Here is a 24,912-nt window from a genome sequence, read left to right as displayed (position 1 = left end):
TGCAAGACTATGTTACATGTAATATGTAGCTTGCTAAATAGCTTGTTCTTTTTTGGTTGCTTCTAGATTAAGCTTATTTTTTTACCAAAACCCTAAACACTAAAATCATCTTTGACAAGATTTTGCTCTTAATTTTGTGAAACATTATCCAACTAAACCGACACAATTTAACTAGAAAATTGGTGCAATTGGATTTAAAGAGAAAATCCTATGACAATGTTATGAATTAATGACATAGGTAAGTTACCCGAAACCAAATCGACTTGATCAAAACTTGATCACTCACTGACCTAATCAATGTTTTTTTGAGGTGTTTGATAGTAAGCAAGCAAGAATTTATAGAAACGAAAAAGAAAGAGTGCCTTAAAAAACTTAGTCAATGAGATAACATATTATATTACTACTTTCGTTTCAAATTATCTATTTATGTAACTGCGAATACATATTATTTTTGCTACTATTGCTTGTTGATTGAATGTATGAACAAAATATTATTGGTCAATTTTAGAGGTAAATTTGTTACAAGTATTTGGGTCTAAAATGCTGACACAAAATACAAGTATTTTTCTTTGTACTTTGCAAAATAAGTTAAATAACATTCAAAGTCCAAAATGCAATACAAATTGACTAAGTCAAGATGTTAATAGCCTCCCAAAATGAAGAATAACCGTCAAACACCCTTCCTTTTGGAGAAAATCTGTGCTCTTAGCTTAATTGTTACACTTAGTCTTACTTGTCTAATTCAATAAGCAGACAAACATTTGCTTACTATTCCAAGTAGGCTAAAAAAGCTTAGTACTAGTATTACAAAATTGAAAGATGGAAGAATGAGAAACCAAAGAGGTACTAGAAACTACACGTCTCCTTCACTCCATATTTCCGGATAAACTATACTGATTTTGACATATGAGGACTACTATCACTTTGTGGCTCGTTTGTACTTTGTGTTGGTCGACGACCCTTGTCAGGACCACCGATGACACCCCAAACCTCAAATTGCCTTTGTCGAGCTCGTGCTCTCTCTTTTTCTTCTTCTGATTTTGTCGAGAAACAGTATGGACAAGATACACCATACTCGTATTTAGGGGACTCCATATCAGCATCACTGACAGGTTGCTTGCAGCCATAACAGAGTTTGAAAGTGCCCTGGGCCAAACCATGATCCACTGAGACCCGTTTGTCAAAGACAAAGCATTCTCCCTCCCATAGACTCTCAGATTGTGGAACTTCCTCCAAATACTTTAGTATCCCCCCTCTCAAATGATAAACCTGGCAAATTGTCAAATGTCTTAATGACAAAGTCAAAGAAACCTTGAGGAAGCAACAATGGCATTGATAAAATCGGCATTAACAGCTATGAAGTGATAGCTTGTTCAAAAATTTTGCAAAACCACCTATGTGAAGCAACCAAGATTTTTTTTTCCCCTTTAGTCTATTCCTGGGAGTAAACGCATGCATCTTGAAAACTCTACCATACTCATTTGGTTCATTAATGCATTGCACAAGAAAAGAGCTCCACTGATGACACCCAAGCGACATCTGTTTTGCTCATCAGAAAATTCACCATAATTCCAATGATCTAAATGCATTCCCATTATCTATATAATAGGCCACATTTCTAATCTAGACCATAACCTTCTAAATTAAGCAAATTACACTTTATATTTCTCATATTACCCTTGACGATATCCTAAACTAAGAATTGCAAAGAAATTCTATATTTGGGGTGACAATACTTATAAAAATTCAATCAGTAAGAAATATTTATTGTATTATAAACCAATTTCCTAAACATGACTCCAAAAGGATAAAGGGATGTGTTTCATAAGACAGTAGAGGATCGAGATCTTTAACACACACAAAATAAGACATGCAAAGCTTAAGCAAGAAGGAAAAGTTCATTGTTTATTTTGATCTACAATTTTTATATAATCAGAAAAAGAGAGCAATTTGCAAAAAAGTATTTACCTCTTTGAAACCTTTACTTAAGAGATAGCTAGAAGCTTTTTCACATCGTATCCCACCAGTGCAGTACATGGCAACACGAGGTGGAGAGTTGCAACCTTCAGTATCCTCTTGGCTTTTACTTATCTTGTTTTCTGGCACCTCCTGGGATGGAAGACTGTCTGTACCAGCCAGTTGAAAATTATCTTCCACCCAAGTAGGAAATTCTCTGAAGGCTGTTGTACAAGGATCAACTGCTCCTTTAAATTTTCCAATTCTGGTTTCATAGGTGTTGCGCACATCGATGACCACCTAAGATTAAATAAAAGATGAGTTCGTAATGCATGTCTGTAACTGTACATCAAGCAAAACTAAACTAAGTCGCTATCTGAACCACAATAAGGTTGTCCATATGCTTTATTTTACCACAAAGAGGTTGTCCATATGCTTTCTTCAAAATATCTAGCTATAAACAGAGCTAGAGAGCTTTGACAGAGTCTAAGGAGGCGATTAAGAAATCCAACGATGTTATCATTTCACTAACCAAAATCTCTAAGTGTCAAGCCCTAATAGGGCTCAGACAGTAATATATTTAACTGTATCGTCCATCGTTTCTGCTGATTTAAGTATGGATTAAAATTTAATTTCCATGAACAAGGAAATTTTGAAGTGATGCTTATACCATTAATCCTTCTGACGAAAAGACACAAACCCTCAGGGTTGGTTAATTAGTTTAATCTGGATATAAAACTTAACTACTGAAAAAAATTGATCTCAAGATCTCTAAAGAAGGAAAACATATGTGATGAACCAAAAAGATTGCAATATATTCTAATCACAAAGTTTTAGGCAGATCAAGAAGATGAAGTTTGCTTTCTGAATTTAGTTTTAATTTCATTGGATTTCGACACTGAAGCAGCTAGTTTAGGATCTTTGGCGAAAATTAGAGTTTCTATGACCTTTAACAAATATGTGATATTCAAAATCCCTTATATGGTAAAGAGAAAAATCTAAGCACATCATCCATATGCTTGACAAACAAAAATTACTGAAATATCTTTCTTACCGTGTTTGGGTCGCTGATCAATTCATTCCACTCTTTAGGGCTAATGTAGGTTCCGACCTTCTCTGTAGGAAGAACACTAGGCATTCCAAGGGAGACTATCTGCTAATACATGCAAATAGATCACAGATGTAAAAAACAAAGCAAAGTGATACCGGAGTAGTAACAACTAACAACTACTTAAGAAACAATTCACTGAATATGTATTTACAAGATTACCTCTTTCTTTAGCTTGACCCTAACATGATCCCATCGGAAGGGTGCGTCTTCTCCAGCTCCAACAGGAGATTTGCTTGTATGTCCATGGTGTATTGCTTCATCTTCCGGAGTCACAGGAGACTCAATCTGCCTTAGGCCTTTCAAACGTTCATCAGATTGAATAAATTCAAGAACACGTTCTACAGCTTCACGGGTACCACATATGCTCCCATTTATTCCTTCTGGTGCAAGAATGATACCACCTGAAACACGCTGAACAATATCAGACAGGTAAGGGCATGAATAGTCTGAATTTATGTTCTTAGGACATTAAATGAAATAAAGCAGTGAAAAAGGCACTTGGACATCCACCAATAATGCAACACAAAGCAACTTGATAATCACAAGATTCTAATACTAAGTATGATATAACTTGGATTGGCCCACAAGATTTATATGAGCAATGCAGACTCTTGGATGAAAATTAAGGTCTTTTGGCAGCTATTTCAAGAATAAGAATGTCAGAAACTGAAATAGTAACAACGACAAGATTGGTTAGCACAAGCAAGCCTTATAAAGAAGCAGAATTACATATATAAAGCTAACGTCAAATATAAAACTTAGTAGTGAATTTTATAAGGATATTATCACCTGAGAAGCTGAGACCTCCTGAATGGAATTTTCTTTTGGAAAAAGGTTGGGGTGTGATAAACATGCCACTATGGCTCCCCAACAAACTATGAATTAGGACTGTTACACCCAAGTGGAGAGACTGTCAAATTTTACATGCATTTGCTATGCCACCATGGTCCATGGTTCATACCAAAATGTTCAAAGTGTTCTTATTCGATTGCATAGAAAGCTTTTTTAAAAGTAGAAGGAAAAAAACAACTTATAGTTTCACCATGTTCTCTCTTGTATCTTCTCTCAATAATATGCATTTACACCAAATGTTCTAAATAAATAAAACTACTGTTCTTCACGATTCAAGAACAACACTCACTTATGCTGGCCAGATTTATGGGAATTGCATTTGCTAAAAAATATCTCGTCAATCCTCAAATGAGACCAAAACTTTCTGGATCAATTTACCACCCATTATCTTGTTCTACCTCATAGCATAAAAAAAACCAAATGTATCACTATGCTAGCCATTGCTTCCTATATATGTAATATATTGGTCACTTAGTCCAACGACTCCAATTAAGGGTTCAATATACAAAGAATAAAATAACCTTTCTACCCTGTAGGGTTTTGAAGTCCGCATACATCTTTAAGTCTTCATATTCCAATAAAAAAGCCCTTAAATGACAAAACATTGTAGTCTCTTTGTCCCTAATCTAAAAAGCTAACACATCACTATAACTATCAAGTATCAATATTAAATATTCAAAAATAGCATTCACATGGTAGAACTGTGTGACTGTGTCCCCTCCTCTGATTGAACATTGAGCCGTCATTTTACTGAGTAACCTGACTAGAGTATGGAATAATATGTACATAGCCCTCCATTGCTCATTGATAATATACCTTAACGGCTTAATTCATGGTTAACCAATACTTTGCGGCAACACTACGTACTAAATTTTGTTGATTAGGGAAATTGCATAACCCTCATCTCACTCACCAGTCACCACTGCTCCTCTCTCTTTCATCACCTCCACCAAAGAGGCGAAGGCAACCAAAATTCGCTTTCAATGAATTAAATAAACCCTAATGGTGTGTTTGGATATTGCCATTTCTTTAGATATGAGGCAAATGACTTGTTTGGGAATCTATATCACTTGAAATCGGGTCGATCCTATGCACTCAATAGAAAGGCCCATCTCCAAGAATTTCCAAACCTTAAACCATCATGCTTTCCCATTCTTTTATCTCAATTGGTCACTTTACAACTCTACCCCTCAACTTCTCCAGTTCTCCTCTCTTTCATCCCTCCACGACATCAATGACCATGAATATTTTTTTACTTTCTCTACGAAATGCTCATAACTTCATCACTTTCTCTCATTGATTTATTCACTAATCTACTCAATCCTTAAAATTCTCATAATCCACGATTGATCCCTTTTTTCTACACTGCTTTTGTCATCCCACCATCACTGCCAATTTTGCATCTTTCTCATTGATTAAAATATACCCAACTCATTAATCAGAGGAAAATACCCAACTCATTAATCAGAGGAAAATACTCAAGAACTGAAATTTTAATCTTTCCCAAACATATAATTGGGGGAATCAAATATCAAGCTTTCAATTTCAGGAATTGAAATGAAGCTTTTGAAATATAAATGTATCCCCTATAACCCTAAATGTAATATTGGTAATACAAACAATACATCGCAAATCCTAAAATTCTACAAACAATCAGTCCAATACACTTACGCCCCAATTTATCATAACAATATAAATGAAAAATACAAATTACTCAAGTCACATCTGCAGAAAACATGAAAAGCTGAAATCTTTACATCCAATAAAATCAAAAATTAACCAAATTAAGACTAGAATTACCAATTCTTCACAAAGACGTTTAATGGGGTAGCGAAAATCGGCATGATCAGGGAAATCAGCGAACTTGTAAAAGGAGACAACAACGAGCAATGAACTGGGTTCGATCGAATCAGAAGCAGCGAGTTCCGAGTTGAATGAATCGGCAGCAGAGAAGCAATTAGGTGGGGTTGCGGAGGAGAGAGAAAAGGTGAGATTGGAGACGACGGAAGAGGGTTGTTGATTGGTGGTGAAGGTGGGTTTCATGGCGGAAGAAGAAGAAGAAAAGGGGGTGATTGAAATGGTGGGTTTGAGAGAGTTGAAGGGGAGAAGTGCAGCTGCTGCGGCTATTGCTGCACTTCTAGTGGTGTAGTGCCTTAGCATAGGATGGGATTGCATTGATGCTCTTTTCCTCCTATTTTGCTCTCTACTTGCTTTCTCTCAATTGGAGAGAGTAAAGTGGAGAGTATAATGATTGGGAATTGTAACATTCTTGTCAACTTGTCTCACACACACCATTGGGTGAAGATGGCTCTATGCCTCTATGGTATCGTGTCGTGTCTCGTGTCTAGCTAATGTGTTTTTGGGTGAGAATAGATAACACATATGAAGCGACAATATCAGGGCGTTTGGTAACTGGAATAGGAATAATGAGGATAAGAAGGTAGGATAACGATAGAGAATTATTAGGTGAGATATGGATAAAAATTGTGTTATCTGTTGTTTAATATGATTGAAAATTAAATTGGGATAAGTAGTGAAATTACTTAACTATCCTTACTAACTTTTTTCCTCTCTCCTCTTCCTTCTCTTTCATTAAGGTTAGAATTGTCTTTTACGTTTCAATTTTTATCCCCAAACCTTACATACCTACTCCTTCCCCGAGACTCCGAGATGTTGTTATATACACCAATGAATATTTGTTCTCATTTTGATGATTATCTTTCATTTTATCATCAAATGAAAGAGCAAAAACTAACATTAATTTAGTTGGGTGTACGATACACCCAGGTGTATGACAAATTATACCCTTCCCAGGCGATTATAGAAAGTGAGGGATAAACCCCTATTTTAACCCTATACCTTTTATATGGGATAACTTGTATCCTCTCAAACAAACAAGGGATTATGGGACATTAGAGATTTTAAATTCTTATCCCATCAATAATCCCTACAAACAAACATACTGAATATGGTATGTAACAATGTGTGTGTTAGAAATTCCAAAAGAATGGTTTAGGCATTACTCGAACCCAAATATCATTGTGCTAGAAGTCCGTGACTCGTGAGGCAAGAGCCATCACCCCCCTTCCCCTTTACGGTAACATGTCTTGCCATATCAGCAACCGATTTGTGCTTAATCATGTTGTGCCTCGGGTTGGCGACCTAGCTAACTTGTGTTTTAGATGCGACATAACTAACTTCCATAAATTGCTATCAATAATTTTTCAAAAGTTAGTTAAAGTTTTAAAGAATGAAAAAAAAAATGCAGTAGGATCAAACCCTGCATACCCATTGCCCACTGTAAGGGTCTGTTCTCTTACGTTGAAATTCAGGTTCAGTTCAGTTCAGTTCAATTCAGCTCAGTTCAGTTCAGTTCAGCTCCTAATTTCCTTCTCTTATAAAATATTCATTTCAGTTCAGTTCAATTCAGTTCAGTTCAGCTCAATTCAGTTCAGTTCAGTTCAGTTCAGTTCAGTTCAGCTGAGTTCAGTCAATGAAAACAGGCCATAACTCTCTCAACACCAAAAAAGCTTTATAGAGTAATTTCTTGAGGGGATAGTTGCACTGGGGCAATGAATAAACAAGGTTTTTGATTTAAAGTTTAAATAGTAGTCCCGTTCATGCATTGACTTTAATGAATATCAACCCAAAAAAAACTTTTTTTTGTTAGGGAACAATTCAACCAAAAGCTTCGGTTAATGGTTGGGGTTCAAGATTATGATTTATACTCTATTATTTATTTATTATTAGTATGTTATTTTTTGCATTATTGTCTGTATCCAAAGTGGTATGGTAATCAATTTTTTTTTTATTTTTTTTTTTTGAAAGGCTGGCATTGTATTTACTTGAAGAATTGAGATTAGGTTTTTAAAAAAAAATTGAGAAATTGTGATGGACGTTAACATAGAAATTTTATTACAATTACAACATAAGATATCATTCTCATATTTCTCAATAATCGTGTATCAAGAAATTGTTTAAAAGAACAGCTTGTTATTGATTGGTTTCCCTCTTTGCAACATATTCTAGATAAATACTTCGTATTAGTCAATGACATTTTGTGCTTAAAGAGACATCTTAGCAACTAATTATTGGGAGAAAACGTGGATTAGAACCATTAAGAAACAAAGCGCGCGCGCATATATATATATATATATAGTTACAACTTTAGCTATGTGATTTTCGATAATAAAAATAAATAAATTACATTAAAAAACTCTACGTACTCAAAATAAAACATTACTCCATCCGTCCCTAAATTACATTCCTACATCTATCATTTATCCCTCACATAATAGAGAGAAGTAGCAATAATGTAATTTAGTGACAGAGGGAGTACATTTTAGGTTAATGCCATGAACACCAAAAGAATTAAAATAATACAAAGTCTATTTAATTCTATTTGTTAACTAAAATCAAATTAAAGGTTGATAATTCTTCTCAATTAAATTCAAAACCATGATTTATGTAATTAATTAATCTTTTCTATCCTTGTTTTCCCATTTATCATCAGTAGGAGCAAAGATAACTTCCATACTAGTACTACTACTACTCCCTGAATTAAACATTTCACTCCAACAATCAACCATTGACTGATTATTAAGCAAATCAACGGCTTGATCTCCTCCATGATGAGATCTAACGGTGGAGGGTTCACCGTCTACACTACTTGCACGATATAATTGCTCTTGTTGTTGTTGTTGGGGATCGAACACGTTACATGCACCTTCATTAGAAAGTCTAGGTAGGTCCATTGGTAGCCAATGATGAAATGGGGGTGCAACGGTTGTGATGGGTTGGTGGTGTGGAAGAAAAATGTCATGGACGGTTGGCGATTGTGGTGGCGGGACCGACGACGGGGCCGTGTTGGACATGTGGCAAGTGTGCTCCTCCCGGTAGAGGATGTCAAAGGTGTAGGGGTCGTCGTCAAGTCGTTGCACTTGTTTCTTGGCTTTGCAATTGTATAGTTTTTGATGTGTACATCTATAGTAACTCCTACACGTGGAAAATAGGCACAAATTTGTCAAGGAACGAAAATTATATTATGTGTACATCTATAGTAACTTCTACATTTGAAAATACAAACATAATTTTGTCGAGAATTAAAACAAATATATGTTATTTGAACTGAATCTTATACATGCATTATTTTAATGCGAAAAGGAATAAGGATACATACGAACATAAACTTTCAAGAAAGTTTAATTGATTTTATCTAATGATGACTCTATCTCATTATATGAGAGCAAACTATTTATTCAAAATCGTGCACAATTGAAGGATGTAATAAAGGAATAAGGAAAATTATAAACTATGTAATTTTTGTTATTATGTATTTCCTATAATAAATTAATAAACACTGACTCGCAATAAAGGTGAATTTATTTTAACCCTAATTATCTCATTAGTTTAACGCGAAATATTTACCACGCACCCTCGAAGATGTTACGAAAAACCATACAAAGCCTAGCAAGGAAATAGTCTAACAAAGAATCTCCAAGATATAATCGTCCATGCAAGTCAATTTGATTGTTGTCATGTTGATGAGTTTGGTAAAATGTTTGATACCAAATTAGCAATCAAATATATATATATATATATATATATATATATATATATATATATATATATATATATATATATATATATATTGTGATATTATGTCATCGTTTAAAGTGATGTTGACAATGTATTGACATGTTTAAAAAAAAGGTGACAAAACAAGAATAAGACTGTGTCAATTGTGAAATTGTTGATTGATTAGTCTTATTATCTAGAAATAGATATAAACTTTTAATTCAACTTAAATGTGATAGTTGCAAATTTATTCTAGAAATGAGTAATAAAATCAAGAAAGATTATAAAATTGACTAATAATGTGATTATGTTGTATAGTTAGAAGTGATTACCTAGGATACTTAGCATTAATAATCTCTTTTTGACCATATTTTCTCCAAGTGAAACCATCTTCTGGTGGCATCTCTGTATTCCCTATTCTTGGAGCTGCCATCCTCACCCTTTGGTTACTTCCTTGATCATAATTTCTGTTTTCAAGTACAAAAGTTAGCTCGATAATTTTATGAAATTCTCCATGTTTTTATGCTAAGTGTCAATAATGTCTAAAAATCTATAATCGTGTTATGGTATGTAGTGTGAAATGACTCACAAGATCAAAGTATATAACATGGTTTAAAATAATGACGAATTCAAGTAATAAAAATGAATTTATACTTATGATCTATTGGTCTATGCATAATTTTCTACATGATACAATTATAACGATATGATCGTACCAATAGGTCATTAGATAAAATTTTAATAGCTAGCACAAAATGTGTTACAAATATGCTAAAAGTGGATAAAGTTAACAGGTTGTACATGCATCTACCATAATGTATAATCTTTTATCAAGTGAGACATATTGACTTAAAATAACTAACGTATCTTCATCAGACTAATAGCTAGAGGTGAATCTTTCTACAAGCATATATATATATAATCTTAATTACTATACGTAAGTAAGCTTAGCTTTTTTGAGTTGCATACATTTTAGCCAACAAATTAAAGAAGACAATTAGATAAAAATTACCAAAGTAAATCACAAATTGGGGAAAAACAAAGAAAGATTCTTTATATTAAGTGAGTCAAATACAAGAAAAATGCATGAGATGCACCATCTTAAGTAACTCATTCATACAAATTAAATAAACAACTATTAAAGATTTTTGCCCTAAATAACATGAAATTATCATGGTAGACATCTTGATCAGTCCCATATTCATGACTCTATCTCAATCTCACATCTAATAAAGGTTAGCTAGTCAAGATGAGGTTCATTCCCAACCATAAATGAATTAAGAAGATTAATCTCTTAACTTATGGCTTTCAAAAAAATTATGTATGTTCATACTCTGATCTTCTGAAAAAACTCGCAACTAGATTGATGTGAATACTTAGAAGCCGTTAATGAGGATGACTTTATGTGTATACTTTCGACATATAAATTGGTCAATCACATAGAGTATGCATCTTTATAACATTGTTGATGTAGTGCATGCATTACATGTGTAATACTCCGTAGGTTTTTTCAACCTATGAAAATTCTTTTTTTTTTTTGTATTGTTTTTATTTAATTTTGGAAATTTCTGGCCTCCCCACCAGCCTTTTGTGGATTTGTAAGAGACAACATAAACAATTGATGTAACCTACCAGGAAAAACATGAGAAATTGAAACGAAAGTACTCGTTCACACATTGGTGTTTATAATTATGGAATTTTGCTGATAAATGTATGTATTTTCCATAAAATTTCCAATACTACTTATTATCATATCTATAAATTAAAATCAGATAATAAGCATGCCAATCTAACCTTATAAAAATCTTAATTGATTCATTTTGTAGAGCTACTTAAACTAACTCTTTTTTTAAATAGTGAAGAAATTTTAAAGAAAGACTTGAATAAATACCTTAATATATATACATGGAAGACTAGCCCTAAATTACAAAGTAGCATTTTTTTTTTGTTTCACACGATTCACCATTTGGGCTAATCCGGATTTGGGGATCAGTTCTGGGTGGTTGTTGTTGCAGGGGATCGAACACGCGATTCTCCCTACCAAGTGTAGTCTCAATCACCACTACGTACACAAACAACCAAGACTTATGATAGCAATTATTTGTATCTATTTTCATCATTATTATTGTATTATGAAGTAATTTATTTCTTGCTGCACTAGAGTATAGTCTTAAGAGAAAACTGTCATAACTTCTAAATTATCTACCTTTCCTTTTATAAAATAAATAAAATTAATTTATTTCTTGCTGCAACCTTATAAATACTTGTGTTATTGTGTATGTATTAGGGTTTTCAAAAACATTATTATAGCTAAGAGAGCTCCCCTTGTGACTTTGTCAAATCACTTTGTTAATGATGGAGTAGGTTTTAATTTTATAAAATATATACTAAATATGAAAACCAGCTGATTATTTATTAATAATGCGTTAATTTGTTCACATTTAATCATATAACAATGGCATATTTATTCATTCATACCTTGATGAGGACCTCCTAGGAGTAGAGCTCTTCAACACCGAGCTCGTCGAGCTCCCACCAACTTCCATCATCGTTCCATACCCATGTTGCACTCCTTGTTCATCACCACCACTTTCGGCTTTCATGGCGACTCCTACAACGTCTCCAGCAACCTGCTTGCCTTTTCCTTTCGCCAACTGACGTTGCACGTACCCGAAAACCACCCCCATATCCGGTTGATAAAGAGGCTGTTGTTGATGATGATGTTGTTCCAATGTTAAAGAACATATAAGCTGTTGCTTTGCCTTACTAAACTCATCTATAATCTCATCACACTTTTGTGAGAGAATTAATGGATCATTAGCCAATATATTAGAAAGATCTAATTCCATATTTTTGGCTAATTCAATACCTTTGAGTATTAATGACCTTATCATAGAATCATTATTATTATTGTTGTTGTTGTTACCCCCCTCCATAATATATGTAGAAAAATATAAAAGTAAGCTATATACTTTTAATAACTTACTATAATTCTAACTAATTTGCTTTTTTATTGGTGGTTGGTTTAATAATGTCAATTAGTATATGTAATTAAGAGTTTATGGTAAGAAATTTGGTAAGCTTTTTCTACTAGTTTTTGATTTGATTGGAGAAGATGATATGAAGAATGAGGTGATTGGTTATAAAAAGAAAGAGAAAAATGTAAGGAATTTTCAAAGTAAGAACACTTTAATTTACACGGTAATTAAGTGTTGAAAGGGAGGAGTATAGGAAGGGTGTGACTAAGTCATCATATTTATATATGAATGCATGCAAATAATCCAAATTAATTATTATATTATTTATTTCCTAGTATTTGAATTGAAAGTCAACAAGAAGATGTTCCCATTGACTTCATACATACATAGGAATTTTCTTGCTTATTGGTTTATTTTTCTTTTCTTTTTGAAGGAGATCTAGACTTTGATTTCATGAAATTGAATGGAAGATTTTGTTCAAGTGTAATATAACCCAATTTGTGGTTCTAATTAAGGTTCTTATGCATTCATAGGACTTATAATTTGTCTTCACCCAATGTATTCACTTGGGTGTAAGGAATAATTGAAATTAATAAGTTAACGTACTAAAATTAAATCCGATAATATCTTAATTGATTTTGAATCAGTTCGTATAATAGATAAAATTGTTTAAGATCGAGGTGTTTTAAATAATACATATAAATAAAGAGAGTTATATGAAAGTTTGAGGTCCTTAAATTGAGATTGTACTCAAACTAACAATTCAATTAAAAATTGTTTCATCACTTTCAATCTTATCTTAATTAGAAATGGCTAACGTACGCATATGCAGATAGCTAATTATATTCGGGTAATTCTTTTGATTAGTCTTATATATGTCATAAATTTAGTTATTGGTATGAACCATAAGAAATATAATACAAACAAATATTTTTAGAGGTATAATTGTAAACGCATGCAATTAACATTCACAAACACAAGTAAGTAAATAAACATTTTAGAGGATAGAATCCTCTAAACACTATTCATAATATAGTTCATGTTTTCCTTTTTAGATGTACCAAAATATTATCTGTGTTTTATATTTTTCCTTTTAGACATTATGAAATATTTAAAATACCCTTATTATTTCTGTCTTTATATTATTTATTGCATTGCCCAAAATACTTTCACAACATTTCTTCTTTATTATTTGTGCCCTCATGCACCTACTTTCATGTAGTTCTTTTTTCATTGATTTCCTTATGTAATTATTATTTGTACCGCACTCAAATATCTTGTACTCTTCTCCTTTTTGCATGTATTTCATGTACTTTACTATTTCATTTCTTAATTAATTATCATGAAATTTTACAAATAAGAACTATATTATGAGATGGAGCATGGAGGGAGTATGACTTTCATCTAGCTATATGTCTAGAAAAACAGGCCAGCTAAAAAGTTCCATGAGCTATATGTTCAAATACACAATTTAAACTTAGTGGGTCAAGGTAATAGTCTATGTTTTGAACCCTTTGTAGTGTAGTTCTTATCCTCTAGAATGTAGACTATACATGCTCATATTGACAAATTGAAATAAGCTTTGGTCTTATTTAGCAAAGAGATGATTAATGAGATTATAGCTTTTTAGAAATAATTAATATAGAGGATTTGACAACAAAATCAACTATTTTTGGATTTTTAAAAATATATGATTTAAATTGGCTAATGACGGTTAATAAGTCGATTTGAAAACGTTGCTTGGCCAATCTTTACATAGTATATATGAGCAATTCTTGTAATAAAGATTTAGAAAATTAGTCAAAACATCTAATGCAACTAGCTACTCGTAGTACCTAGCTAAGTTATAAGTTGAAACAACTAAGGGTTTGTTCTCTTCAACTTAATTTCAGTTCGGCTCTAACCAGTTCAACTCAGTTCAATTCCTAATTTTCTTCTCTCATAAACAGTTCATTTAAGCTCTATTCAATCCAGTTCAGTTTAGTTTAGCTCCAGGCCAGTCAGTTCAGTTCAGCTCATTTCAGTAAATTAGAACATGCCCTTACTACATACTTGTCTATGTCTAATAAATTAATTACAAATCAGGGCCTATTTACGAGAAGCTATAGTTTTCCCCATTTAGTTATATGATTAAGGATTTTCAGACGAGTGTTCGTTATTATGTGAGATCTTGTTCATAAACTTTACTATTTGATTCTTCATGAGGCGCAAGTTAGTTTGTTTATTCTAGGTGCACGTATGTAATTTAATTAAGAAAATTTGTCAAGAATAAGCAAATTTTTGCTCGGTCTTCCCAAAATAAGCAAACCTTTTGATTAACTCAGAATAAGTTGATCTTTATGGGGTATTTTCTAGTCATGACCGGTTTATTTTAAGTGTAACAGGTTGTTTGGGTTGCTTATGCCACATGTCATTGTGTGTTTGGTCAGTTTTAAAAATTTTAATTAAATTTATTATTTTAATTAATTTTTAAAAATTTGTAAAAAAAATAATTTAAAACAAATAACTTTTTTCAAGATAAAAAAAACCCTCTTAATTTATTATATACCCCCACTACTACAGCCAGCCCCCCTCCCAGCTTTTGCTCTACCGGCCACCATCAATACCGTCCACACCATCGAGTTTCGAGGTGGGGATTGGAGTGGAGCGCTGGTATGTTGTGGTTTTTTTTTAATACAATTTAATTAATTACCAATTATAAAAATAAGAAAATAAATTAATTAGGATTAGAAAAAAAAAAGTGATGGTTTCAAAAAAAAAAAAAGTGACCTATTTGGTAGGTTGTAGGTCATCTGACTTATTTAAAGAAAATACCACATAAAGGTTAACTTACGCTGGGTTAATCAAAAGGTTTGCTTATTTTAGGAAGAACGAGTAAAGGCTTTTTTATTTTTGACAAATTTTTCATTTAATGATATGGAATGAATTACATTGATGAATTACAATTACTTACACATTATTGAAAAGTTTATAAAGTAAAATTTATAAGCTTTTGTGTTAGTTCAAGTAAATCTTATTATGATAAATAATAAATTTAAAATAACTTGCCATGGGATTTAAATGGAATCTATATTTACTTTTCAAAGATAAAGTTCTACAATTTGAATGTTAAACCCTTCAAAGAAAGGTTGAATAAGAAAGTAATTAAGGGTTTGTTCTCATTGACTGAACTCAGCTGAACTGAACTGAACTAAACTGAGCTGAGCTGAACTGAACTGAACTAAACTGAACTAAACTGAATTGAACAGAAATGAATATTTTATAAGAGAAGAAAATTAGGAGTTGAACTGAATTGAACTGAATTTCAACGTAAGAGAATAGGCCCTAAGTCCTTCTATTCTTCTAGTATTCTTATGGAATTCGAGGACTTAGAATCGACCTTCTACTCTTGTAGTATTCTTATGGGACTTTAAGCTAAGAGTTCCAAACTTCTTACTATTTTTAGCCCTCGCCATACAATTTAATAAGATCCGGAATTGTCGAAATTCGGTCAAAAGACCCTCACCACAACCTAAGTGCGATAAAATGACCTTTTGTGCCACATTTTTTTTATAAAATTAAAGGATCTTTACAACAAAAAGACCTATAGTTTTATAAAATTAAAGGATATATTTAGGAAAGGATTAGCTTCACCAAGATATATATAGTTTTGACTATTAATATTCTTGATTATTGTTGGTAATAGTTATGAAAATATATATCGAGATTAATCCAAAAACATATACTACCTCCGTTACATATTACGTGCAACGATTAGACATTTTTCCTCTCTACTTTATGTCAAATCGTTGCAAATAATATGTAACAGAGGTAGTATAATGCTTAAAATAGATGCTTATTGATTTTTTTTCCTTTTTAATTTTTTTTACTGTACATTAGTGAAAAATCTAGTCAAATTTTGTAGCGAATATATAAATCATACTACGGACAGCGCGTTTCTGGTGCGGCTGGCCGCACGGTGCGGCAGAGATGCCTTATTAGTAACCCCAAAAGTAACCCTTAAAGTAACCCCTTAAGTAACCCCCCAAGTAACCTCACTTAAGAAACCCTTCTAGTAACCCCCAGGGTAACCCCTTAAGTAACCCCCCAAGTAACCCCACTTAAACATGGGCACGGGCCGTGGGGCGGGCGGCACGGGCCCGGCACGACTCCGGCACGGCACGGCACGGCGGCACACTTGTGGGCCGTGGGCCGTGCCGTGAACAAAATTGTGGGATTTGGCACGGGCACGGCACGTGGCACGCCGGGCGGCACGGTGGCCGGCACGTGGGCCGGCACGCTGGCACGACACGTGGCACGGCCGGGCACGACACGGCACGGCACGAGCCCGCAAGGCACGGCCCGGCACGGCACGACCCGTGCCATACGTTGGAAAACTAGCCGTTTATGGCCGTTTTCCAACAGCTATAAACGGCTAGTTTTCCACCCCATTTCCCACCCAAATTCCCTATAAATACCTCATATTTTCCTCCAAAATTTTCACAATTCATCAACTCATCTCTTTTCTCTTATTCTCTAATTTTCTTACTCCCAAATTCTCAATTCTCAAATTCCTACAAATCCTACAATCTTGCTCTCTTTTGTGAAAAAAAAAATTCCTACTCTCTTATAAATTTTACATTTTTACTATTATTACCTTTATTAGTCTACTACCAAAAAAAAATTGTTATTTTTACATTCGGGAAATTATAAATTCGGGAAATTATAAGTTCGGGAAATTATAAATTTGGGAAAGCATTGAAGCGTCATTGTAAGATCTAACTCAACTTTATTTTAATTTGTTATTGTTAGTTGTTAATCTTGTTATTATTATTATTATTATTATTATTATTATTATTATTATTATTATTATTATTATTATTGTTGTTGTTGTTATTATTGTTATTATTGTTATTATTATTATTATTATTATTATTATTATTATTATTATTATTATTGTATTCTTGGAAGTTGGAACTACTTAATTATATAAAAACTACTTTCTATTTTAATTGTGGGTTATTTGGATTGTTGAAATCTGTCTAAGGCGGGACTTGGGCTCTGGACAACGTCGCTCCTAACCTCTCCTACCTGAGATCTCATTGATCCAAGTAATCTACTATTATTATAATTATTTTTAAAAATTTAATTTATATAAAAACTACTTACTAATTCTTATTGTTATTGTTATTATTATTGTTATGAATCTACTTAAAAGGATCTTTCTCACAAAAAATCCTAAAACTTATATATGATGCAGGTTTGGATAAACACTACGAAATCGAAATGTGAGTAATTATTGAACCCAAAATTATCTAATTGTTATTTCTCTGTGCTTATTACTCCATGAAAATATATATATATCATTAATTAAATAGGAAAATTTGTAAATTAAAAACGGTAAAAGTACCTATTTTGTGGGTTATTACAACCATTAAAGTTTATTTTTACAAATTACAACCTAAAAAGTCACCAAACATTATAAATTAAACTACAATCAAAATTTATTTTTTGGTCACTTTTATAGGAATATAACACCATTAATCATTAATCAACTTCTTATAATTATTACCTATTGATGATTATAAATATGTATCATAAATTTGTACTTCCATTTACATATTGAAAAGTCAAAATAAAACAATGACAAAAAAAGAGGGAAATAACATTTTTCACTCTAGAGCTACTCAAAATACATTTGCATTGAAAAAAAAAATTAATTATTTAATTATCAATGGTTTATATTTTTGGGTAATTCAATTATAAGTCGGGTTCATTGCATCGCAATTAGATTAGCTAATATAGGGTCTACCGTCTACATACCATTTACTCATTTAGACAACTATTCAAGGACGAAAATCTGTCTAAATGGTAGACCCTAACTAATTATCTATCTAATTGGTATGCTATTATTTCTAACTTAAACTAAAAGCTATTATTTCTAACTTAAACCAATTGCTATTGATGCTATTCTACTCATTAAGAACATAATCCGATCCCCCCATTTCATAAATAAAATTCAAAGAATATTATTATGCAGATGTAAGGGCTTGTTTAGTTTTACCTTATTTTACTTATTTGATATGATTTTATATGAATTTATCTGCTCTAATTTGATCTGATTGTTTGATTTGAGCAAGGTAATCTTTAAAGAAAAACTAAATCAAATTGGATTTTGTTAAATTTGTAATAATGTATATTTTATTAGTATGTATTTTCGTTTTTTTTTTTAATTTGAGCGATAAAAAGCCACGCATAAAACAATAAAGTACTCAATTAACCCCTTTTCGATCTTTTATTTTAACTATTAAAAGATTTACTCCACTTATTTGTATGAGTAACTTCATTTTCCCATCACGGTGATCACTTATCTGTCAAGGCAACCCCCTTTGATCATCGCTGTAACTCACCCTACGTAGTCCAAAGTTTTAGACATACATATAATCTGATCAAGATTTCTAGAATCAACATAGAGCTTCTTGTAAATATGTAAAAACGCCCCAAATACAAAGAATGAGTACTTTTTTCATCTTATGTTAACTTGAAAAATTAGAGGAAAATCAGTCAACCCATGCTATACTAATTACTAAACTCCATTACCACTTGACAGTGACATTTATTTTTGCCGCAATTTATTGGAAAATTACCAAGAGTAGCAACTACAAGTATTATCTACTATAGTCTATAGGGACCATATTACTTTTGGATCTTTTTTCTTATGCCACGTGGAAATGGAAATGAAATTTCAAACATTGAATTGTCCTTTATATATATATATATATATATATATATATATATATATATATATATATATATATATATTATTAATTTGTTAATTCATATGTTGTGTCTTATGATTAAATAATAATTATTTTTTTAGAAAGAAATAATTAATTAATTGATGGGATCCTAGAGGAAAGGATCAGCTTAGTCATGATGAGCAATCAGATACTAAGGGCATGTTTCTTTTAACTTATTTTCAGTCTAGTTTAGATTAGTCCAGTTCAGCTCCAATAATTTATGTTTAGTTCTTAATTTCTTTCTTTCATAAAATATTCAGTTTAGTTCAGCTCTAATAATTTCAGTTTAGTTCAGCTCAGTTCAGTTAATCAGAACAGGCCCTAACTCTTTTTTTTTTAGTTGTGCCCAGTTAATTTCCCAAATAAACAAAATTTGTTTATCTGGGGGGTATAATCGTCTTTTAACTACCAATGGAAGGGGTACATGCATCTTTTCATGTAGTAGTTGAGCGGTACATGTGTAATTTCCCTAGATGCAAATTGCAAATAGTAATTGGATATCTCACTAAAAGTACTGAATAAATGACCACACTTTTTCAATATGTTTACAGAAATATCATCAAATTAACAAAAATTCGTTTATTTGGCAAATAAACTTGTATTTGCCCTTTTTTAGAAAAAATATTATTTTATTAAAATTGATCATTGTTTTGGTGTTCCACACGGTTCATATGTGTTAATATTAGTGATATATTTAGGAAAGGATTAGCTTCACCAAGATATATATAGTTTTGACTATTAATATTCTTGATTATTGTTGGTAATAGTTATGAAAATATATATCGAGATTAATCCAAAAACATATACTACCTCCGTTACATATTACGTGCAACGATTAGACATTTTTCCTCTCTACTTTATGTCAAATCGTTGCAAATAATATGTAACAGAGGTAGTATAATGCTTAAAATAGATGCTTATTGATTTTTTTTTCCTTTTTAATTTTTTTTACTGTACATTAGTGAAAAATCTAGTCAAATTTTGTAGCGAATATATAAATCATACTACGGACAGCGCGTTTCTGGTGCGGCTGGCCGCACGGTGCGGCAGAGATGCCTTATTAGTAACCCCAAAAGTAACCCTTAAAGTAACCCCTTAAGTAACCCCCCAAGTAACCTCACTTAAGAAACCCTTCTAGTAACCCCCAGGGTAACCCCTTAAGTAACCCCCCAAGTAAACCCCACTTAAACATGGGCACGGGCCGTGGGGCGGGCGGCACGGGCCCGGCACGACTCCGGCACGGCACGGCACGGCGGCACACCTGTGGGCCGTGGGCCGTGCCGTGAACAAAATTGTGGGATTTGGCACGGGCACGGCACGTGGCACGCCGGGCGGCACGGTGGCCGGCACGTGGGCCGGCACGCTGGCACGACACGTGGCACGGCCGGGCACGACACGGCACGGCACGAGCCCGCAAGGCACGGCCCGGCACGGCACGACCCGTGCCATACGTTGGAAAACTAGCCGTTTATGGCCGTTTTCCAACAGCTATAAACGGCTAGTTTTCCACCCCTTTTCCCACCCAAATTCCCTATAAATACCTCATATTTTCCTCCAAAATTTTCACAATTCATCAACTCATCTCTTTTCTCTTATTCTCTAATTTTCTTACTCCCAAATTCTCAATTCTCAAATTCCTACAAATCCTACAATCTTGCTCTCTTTTGTGAAAAAAAAAATTCCTACTCTCTTATAAATTTTACATTTTACTGTTATTACCTTTATTAGTCTACTACCAAAAAAAAAATTGTTATTTTTACATTCGGGAAATTATAAATTCGGGAAATTATAAGTTCGGGAAATTATAAATTTGGGAAAGCATTGAAGCGTCATTGTAAGATCTAACTCAACTTTATTTTAATTTGTTATTGTTAGTTGTTAATCTTGTTATTATTATTATTATTATTATTATTATTATTATTATTATTATTATTATTATTGTTGTTGTTGTTGTTATTATTGTTATTATTGTTATTATTATTATTATTATTATTATTATTATTATTATTATTGTATTCTTGGAAGTTGGAACTACTTAATTATATAAAAACTACTTTCTATTTTAATTGTGGGTTATTTGGATTGTTGAAATCTGTCTAAGGCGGGACTTGGGCTCTGGACAACGTCGCTCCTAACCTCTCCTACCTGAGATCTCATTGATCCAAGTAATCTACTATTATTATAATTATTTTTAAAAATTTAATTTATATAAAAACTACTTACTAATTCTTATTGTTATTGTTATTATTATTGTTATGAATCTACTTAAAAGGACCTTTCTCACAAAAAATCCTAAAACTTATATATGATGCAGGTTTGGATAAACACTACGAAATCGAAATGTGAGTAATTATTGAACCCAAAATTATCTAATTGTTATTTCTCTGTGCTTATTACTCCATGAAAATATATATATATCATTAATTAAATAGGAAAATTTGTAAATTAAAAACGGTAAAAGTACCTATTTTGTGGGTTATTACAACCATTAAAGTTTATTTTTACAAATTACAACCTAAAAAGTCACCAAACATTATAAATTAAACTACAATCAAAATTTATTTTTTGGTCACTTTTATAGGAATATAACACCATTAATCATTAATCAACTTCTTATAATTATTACCTATTGATGATTATAAATATGTATCATAAATTTGTACTTCCATTTACATATTGAAAAGTCAAAATAAAACAATGACAAAAAAAGAGGGAAATAACATTTTTCACTCTAGAGCTACTTAAAATACATTTGCATTGAAAAAAAAAATTAATTATTTAATTATCAATGGTTTATATTTTTTGGTAATTCAATTATAAGTCGGGTTCATTGCATCGCAATTAGATTAGCTAATATAGGGTCTACCGTCTACATGCCATTTACTCATTTAGACAACTATTCAAGGACGAAAATCTGTCTAAATGGTAGACCCTAACTAATTATCTATCTAATTGGTATGCTATTATTTCTAACTTAAACTAAAAGCTATTATTTCTAACTTAAACCAATTGCTATTGATGCTATTCTACTCATTAAGAACATAATCCGATCCCCCCATTTCATAAATAAAATTCAAAGAATATTATTATGCAGATGTAAGGGCTTGTTTAGTTTTACCTTATTTTACTTATTTGATATGATTTTATATGAATTTATCTGCTCTAATTTGATCTGATTGTTTGATTTGAGCAAGGTAATCTTTAAAGAAAAACTAAATCAAATTGGATTTTGTTAAATTTGTAATAATGTATATTTTATTAGTATGTATTTTCGTTTTTTTTTAATTTGAGCAATAAAAAGCCACGCATAAAATAATAAAGTACTCAATTAACCCCTTTTCGATCTTTTATTTTAACTATTAAAAGATTTACTCCACTTATTTGTATGAGTAACTTCATTTTCCCATCACGGTGATCACTTATCTGTCAAGGCAACCCCCTTTGATCATCGCTGTAACTCACCCTACGTAGTCCAAAGTTTTAGACATACATATAATCTGATCAAGATTTCTAGAATCAACATAGAGCTTCTTGTAAATATGTAAAAACGCCCCAAATACAAAGAATGAGTACTTTTTCATCTTATGTTAACTTGGAAAATTAGAGGAAAATCAGTCAACCCATGCTATACTAATTACTAAACTCCATTACCACTTGACAGTGACATTTATTTTTGCCGCAATTTATTGGAAAATTACCAAGAGTAGCAACTACAAGTATTATCTACTATAGTCTATAGGGACCATATTACTTTTGGATCTTTTTTCTTATGCCACGTGGAAATGGAAATGAAATTTCAAACATTGAATTGTCCTATATATATATATATATATATATATATATATATATATATATATATATATTATTAATTTGTTAATTCATATGTTGTGTCTTATGATTAAATAATAATTATTTTTTTAGAAAGAAATAATTAATTAATTGATGGGATCCTAGAGGAAAGGATCAGCTTAGTCATGATGAGCAATCAGATACTAAGGGCATGTTTCTTTTAACTTATTTTCAGTCTAGTTTAGATTAGTCCAGTTCAGCTCCAATAAGTTATGTTTAGTTCTTAATTTCTTTCTTTCATAAAATATTCAGTTTAGTTCAGCTCTAATAATTTCAGTTTAGTTCAGCTCAGTTCAGTTAATCAGAACAGGCCCTAACTCTTTTTTTTTTAGTTGTGCCCAGTTAATTTCCCAAATAAACAAAATTTGTTTATCTGGGGGGTATAATCGTCTTTTAACTACCAATGGAAGGGGTACATGCATCTTTTCATGTAGTAGTTGAGCGGTACATGTGTAATTTCCCTAGATGCAAATTGCAAATAGTAATTGGATATCTCACTAAAAGTACTGAATAAATGACCACACTTTTTCAATATGTTTACAGAAATATCATCAAATTAACAAAAATTCGTTTATTTGGCAAATAAACTTGTATTTGCCCTTTTTTAGAAAAAATATTATTTTATTAAAATTGATCATTGTTTTGGTGTTCCACACGGTTCATATGTGTTAATATTAGTGATATATTTAGGAAAGGATTAGCTTCACCAAGATATATATAGTTTTGACTATTAATATTCTTGATTATTGTTGGTAATAGTTATGAAAATATATATCGAGATTAATCCAAAAACATATACTACCTCCGTTACATATTACGTGCAACGATTAGACATTTTTCCTCTCTACTTTATGTCAAATCGTTGCAAATAATATGTAACAGAGGTAGTATAATGCTTAAAATAGATGCTTATTGATTTTTTTCCTTTTTAATTTTTTTTACTGTACATTAGTGAAAAATCTAGTCAAATTTTGTAGCGAATATATAAATCATACTACAGACAGCGCGTTTCTGGTGCGGCTGGCCGCACGGTGCGACAGAGATGCCTTATTAGTAACCCCAAAAGTAACCCTTAAAGTAACCCCTTAAGTAACCCCCCAAGTAACCTCACTTAAGAAACCCTTCTAATAACCCCCAGGGTAACCCCTTAAGTAACCCCCCAAGTAACCCCACTTAAACATGGGCATGGGCCGTGGGGCGGGCGGCACGGGCCCGGCACGACTCCGGCACAGCACGGCACGGCGGCACACCTGTGGGTCGTGGGCCGTGCCGTGAACAAAATTGTGGGATTTGGCACGGGCACGGCACGTGGCACGCCGGGCGGCACGGTGGCCGGCACGTGGGCCGGCACGCTGGCACGGCACGTGGCACGGCCGGGCACGACACGGCACGGCACGAGCCCGCAAGGCACGGCCCGGCACCGTCCGGCACGGCACGACCCGTGCCATACGTTGGAAAACTAGCCGTTTATGGCCGTTTTCCAACAACTATAAACGGCTAGTTTTCCACCCCTTTTCCCACCCAAATTCCCTATAAATACCTCATATTTTCCTCCAAAATTTTCACAATTCATCAACTCATCTATTCTCTCTTATTCTCTAATTTTCTTACTCCCAAATTCTCAATTCTCAAATTCCTACAAATCCTACAATCTTGCTCTCTTTTGTGAAAAAAAAATTCCTACTCTCTTATAAATTTTACATTTTTACTGTTATTACCTTTATTAGTCTACTACCAAAAAAAAAATTGTTATTTTTACATTCGGGAAATTATAAATTCGGGAAATTATAAGTTCGGGAAATTATAAATA

The 24,912-nt window shown here is 32.6% G+C and overlaps 2 protein-coding genes across 3 annotated transcripts; both read right to left on the bottom strand.

The window, feature by feature from the left end:
* Nucleotides 1-564: 564 nt before the first annotated feature.
* Nucleotides 565-6,142, bottom strand: LOC110723211 (rhodanese-like domain-containing protein 7). 2 transcript variants are annotated; one of them, XM_021902553.1, is made up of 5 exons: nt 5,720-6,142; nt 3,227-3,478; nt 3,011-3,112; nt 1,969-2,256; nt 565-1,269 (listed from the first exon to the last, which is right to left on the bottom strand). In XM_021902553.1, the coding sequence occupies exons 1-5, from the start codon at nt 6,092-6,094 to the stop codon at nt 889-891; spliced, it is 1,398 nt and encodes a 465-aa protein (XP_021758245.1). In that variant the 5' UTR covers nt 6,095-6,142; the 3' UTR covers nt 565-888. The 2 variants fall into 2 exon arrangements, with proteins under 2 accessions (XP_021758245.1, XP_021758246.1); XM_021902554.1 differs by having other exon boundaries at nt 3,011-3,109; nt 5,720-6,141.
* Nucleotides 6,143-7,475: 1,333 nt separating this feature from the next.
* Nucleotides 7,476-12,419, bottom strand: LOC110722941 (WRKY transcription factor 55-like). Its single transcript, XM_021902213.1, has 3 exons — nt 11,975-12,419; nt 9,829-9,963; nt 7,476-8,914 (listed from the first exon to the last, which is right to left on the bottom strand). Exons 1-3 carry the CDS (start codon nt 12,388-12,390, stop codon nt 8,395-8,397), a joined length of 1,071 nt encoding a protein of 356 aa, XP_021757905.1. The 5' UTR covers nt 12,391-12,419; the 3' UTR covers nt 7,476-8,394.
* Nucleotides 12,420-24,912: the final 12,493 nt, after the last annotated feature.

This window comes from Chenopodium quinoa, unplaced genomic scaffold (genome assembly GCF_001683475.1).
Source record: "Chenopodium quinoa cultivar QQ74 unplaced genomic scaffold, ASM168347v1, whole genome shotgun sequence".
Lineage (NCBI taxonomy): Eukaryota > Viridiplantae > Streptophyta > Magnoliopsida > Caryophyllales > Amaranthaceae > Chenopodium > Chenopodium quinoa.
This window is presented reverse-complemented; position numbering and strand designations above follow the sequence as displayed.

What these genes read in the sequence shown, in the direction of transcription:
- LOC110723211 (XM_021902553.1), bottom strand. Translation starts at nt 6,094, where the DNA reads ATGCAATCCCATCCTATGCTAAGGCACTACACCACTAGAAGTGCAGCA. An exon ending in TGATCAGCGACCCAAACACG is followed by an intron (nt 2,257 to 3,010) that starts GTAAGAAAGATA and finishes ATTTAATCTTAG; the next exon opens with GTGGTCATCGATGTGCGCAA. An exon ending in TAAGTAAAGGTTTCAAAGAG is followed by an intron (nt 1,270 to 1,968) that starts GTAAATACTTTT and finishes ACAATTTGCCAG; the next exon opens with GTTTATCATTTGAGAGGGGG.
- LOC110722941 (XM_021902213.1), bottom strand. Translation starts at nt 12,390, where the DNA reads ATGATAAGGTCATTAATACTCAAAGGTATTGAATTAGCCAAAAATATG. An exon ending in CCTAGGAGGTCCTCATCAAG is followed by an intron (nt 9,964 to 11,974) that starts GTATGAATGAAT and finishes ACTTGAAAACAG; the next exon opens with AAATTATGATCAAGGAAGTA. An exon ending in ATTAATGCTAAGTATCCTAG is followed by an intron (nt 8,915 to 9,828) that starts GTAATCACTTCT and finishes TTCCACGTGTAG; the next exon opens with GAGTTACTATAGATGTACAC.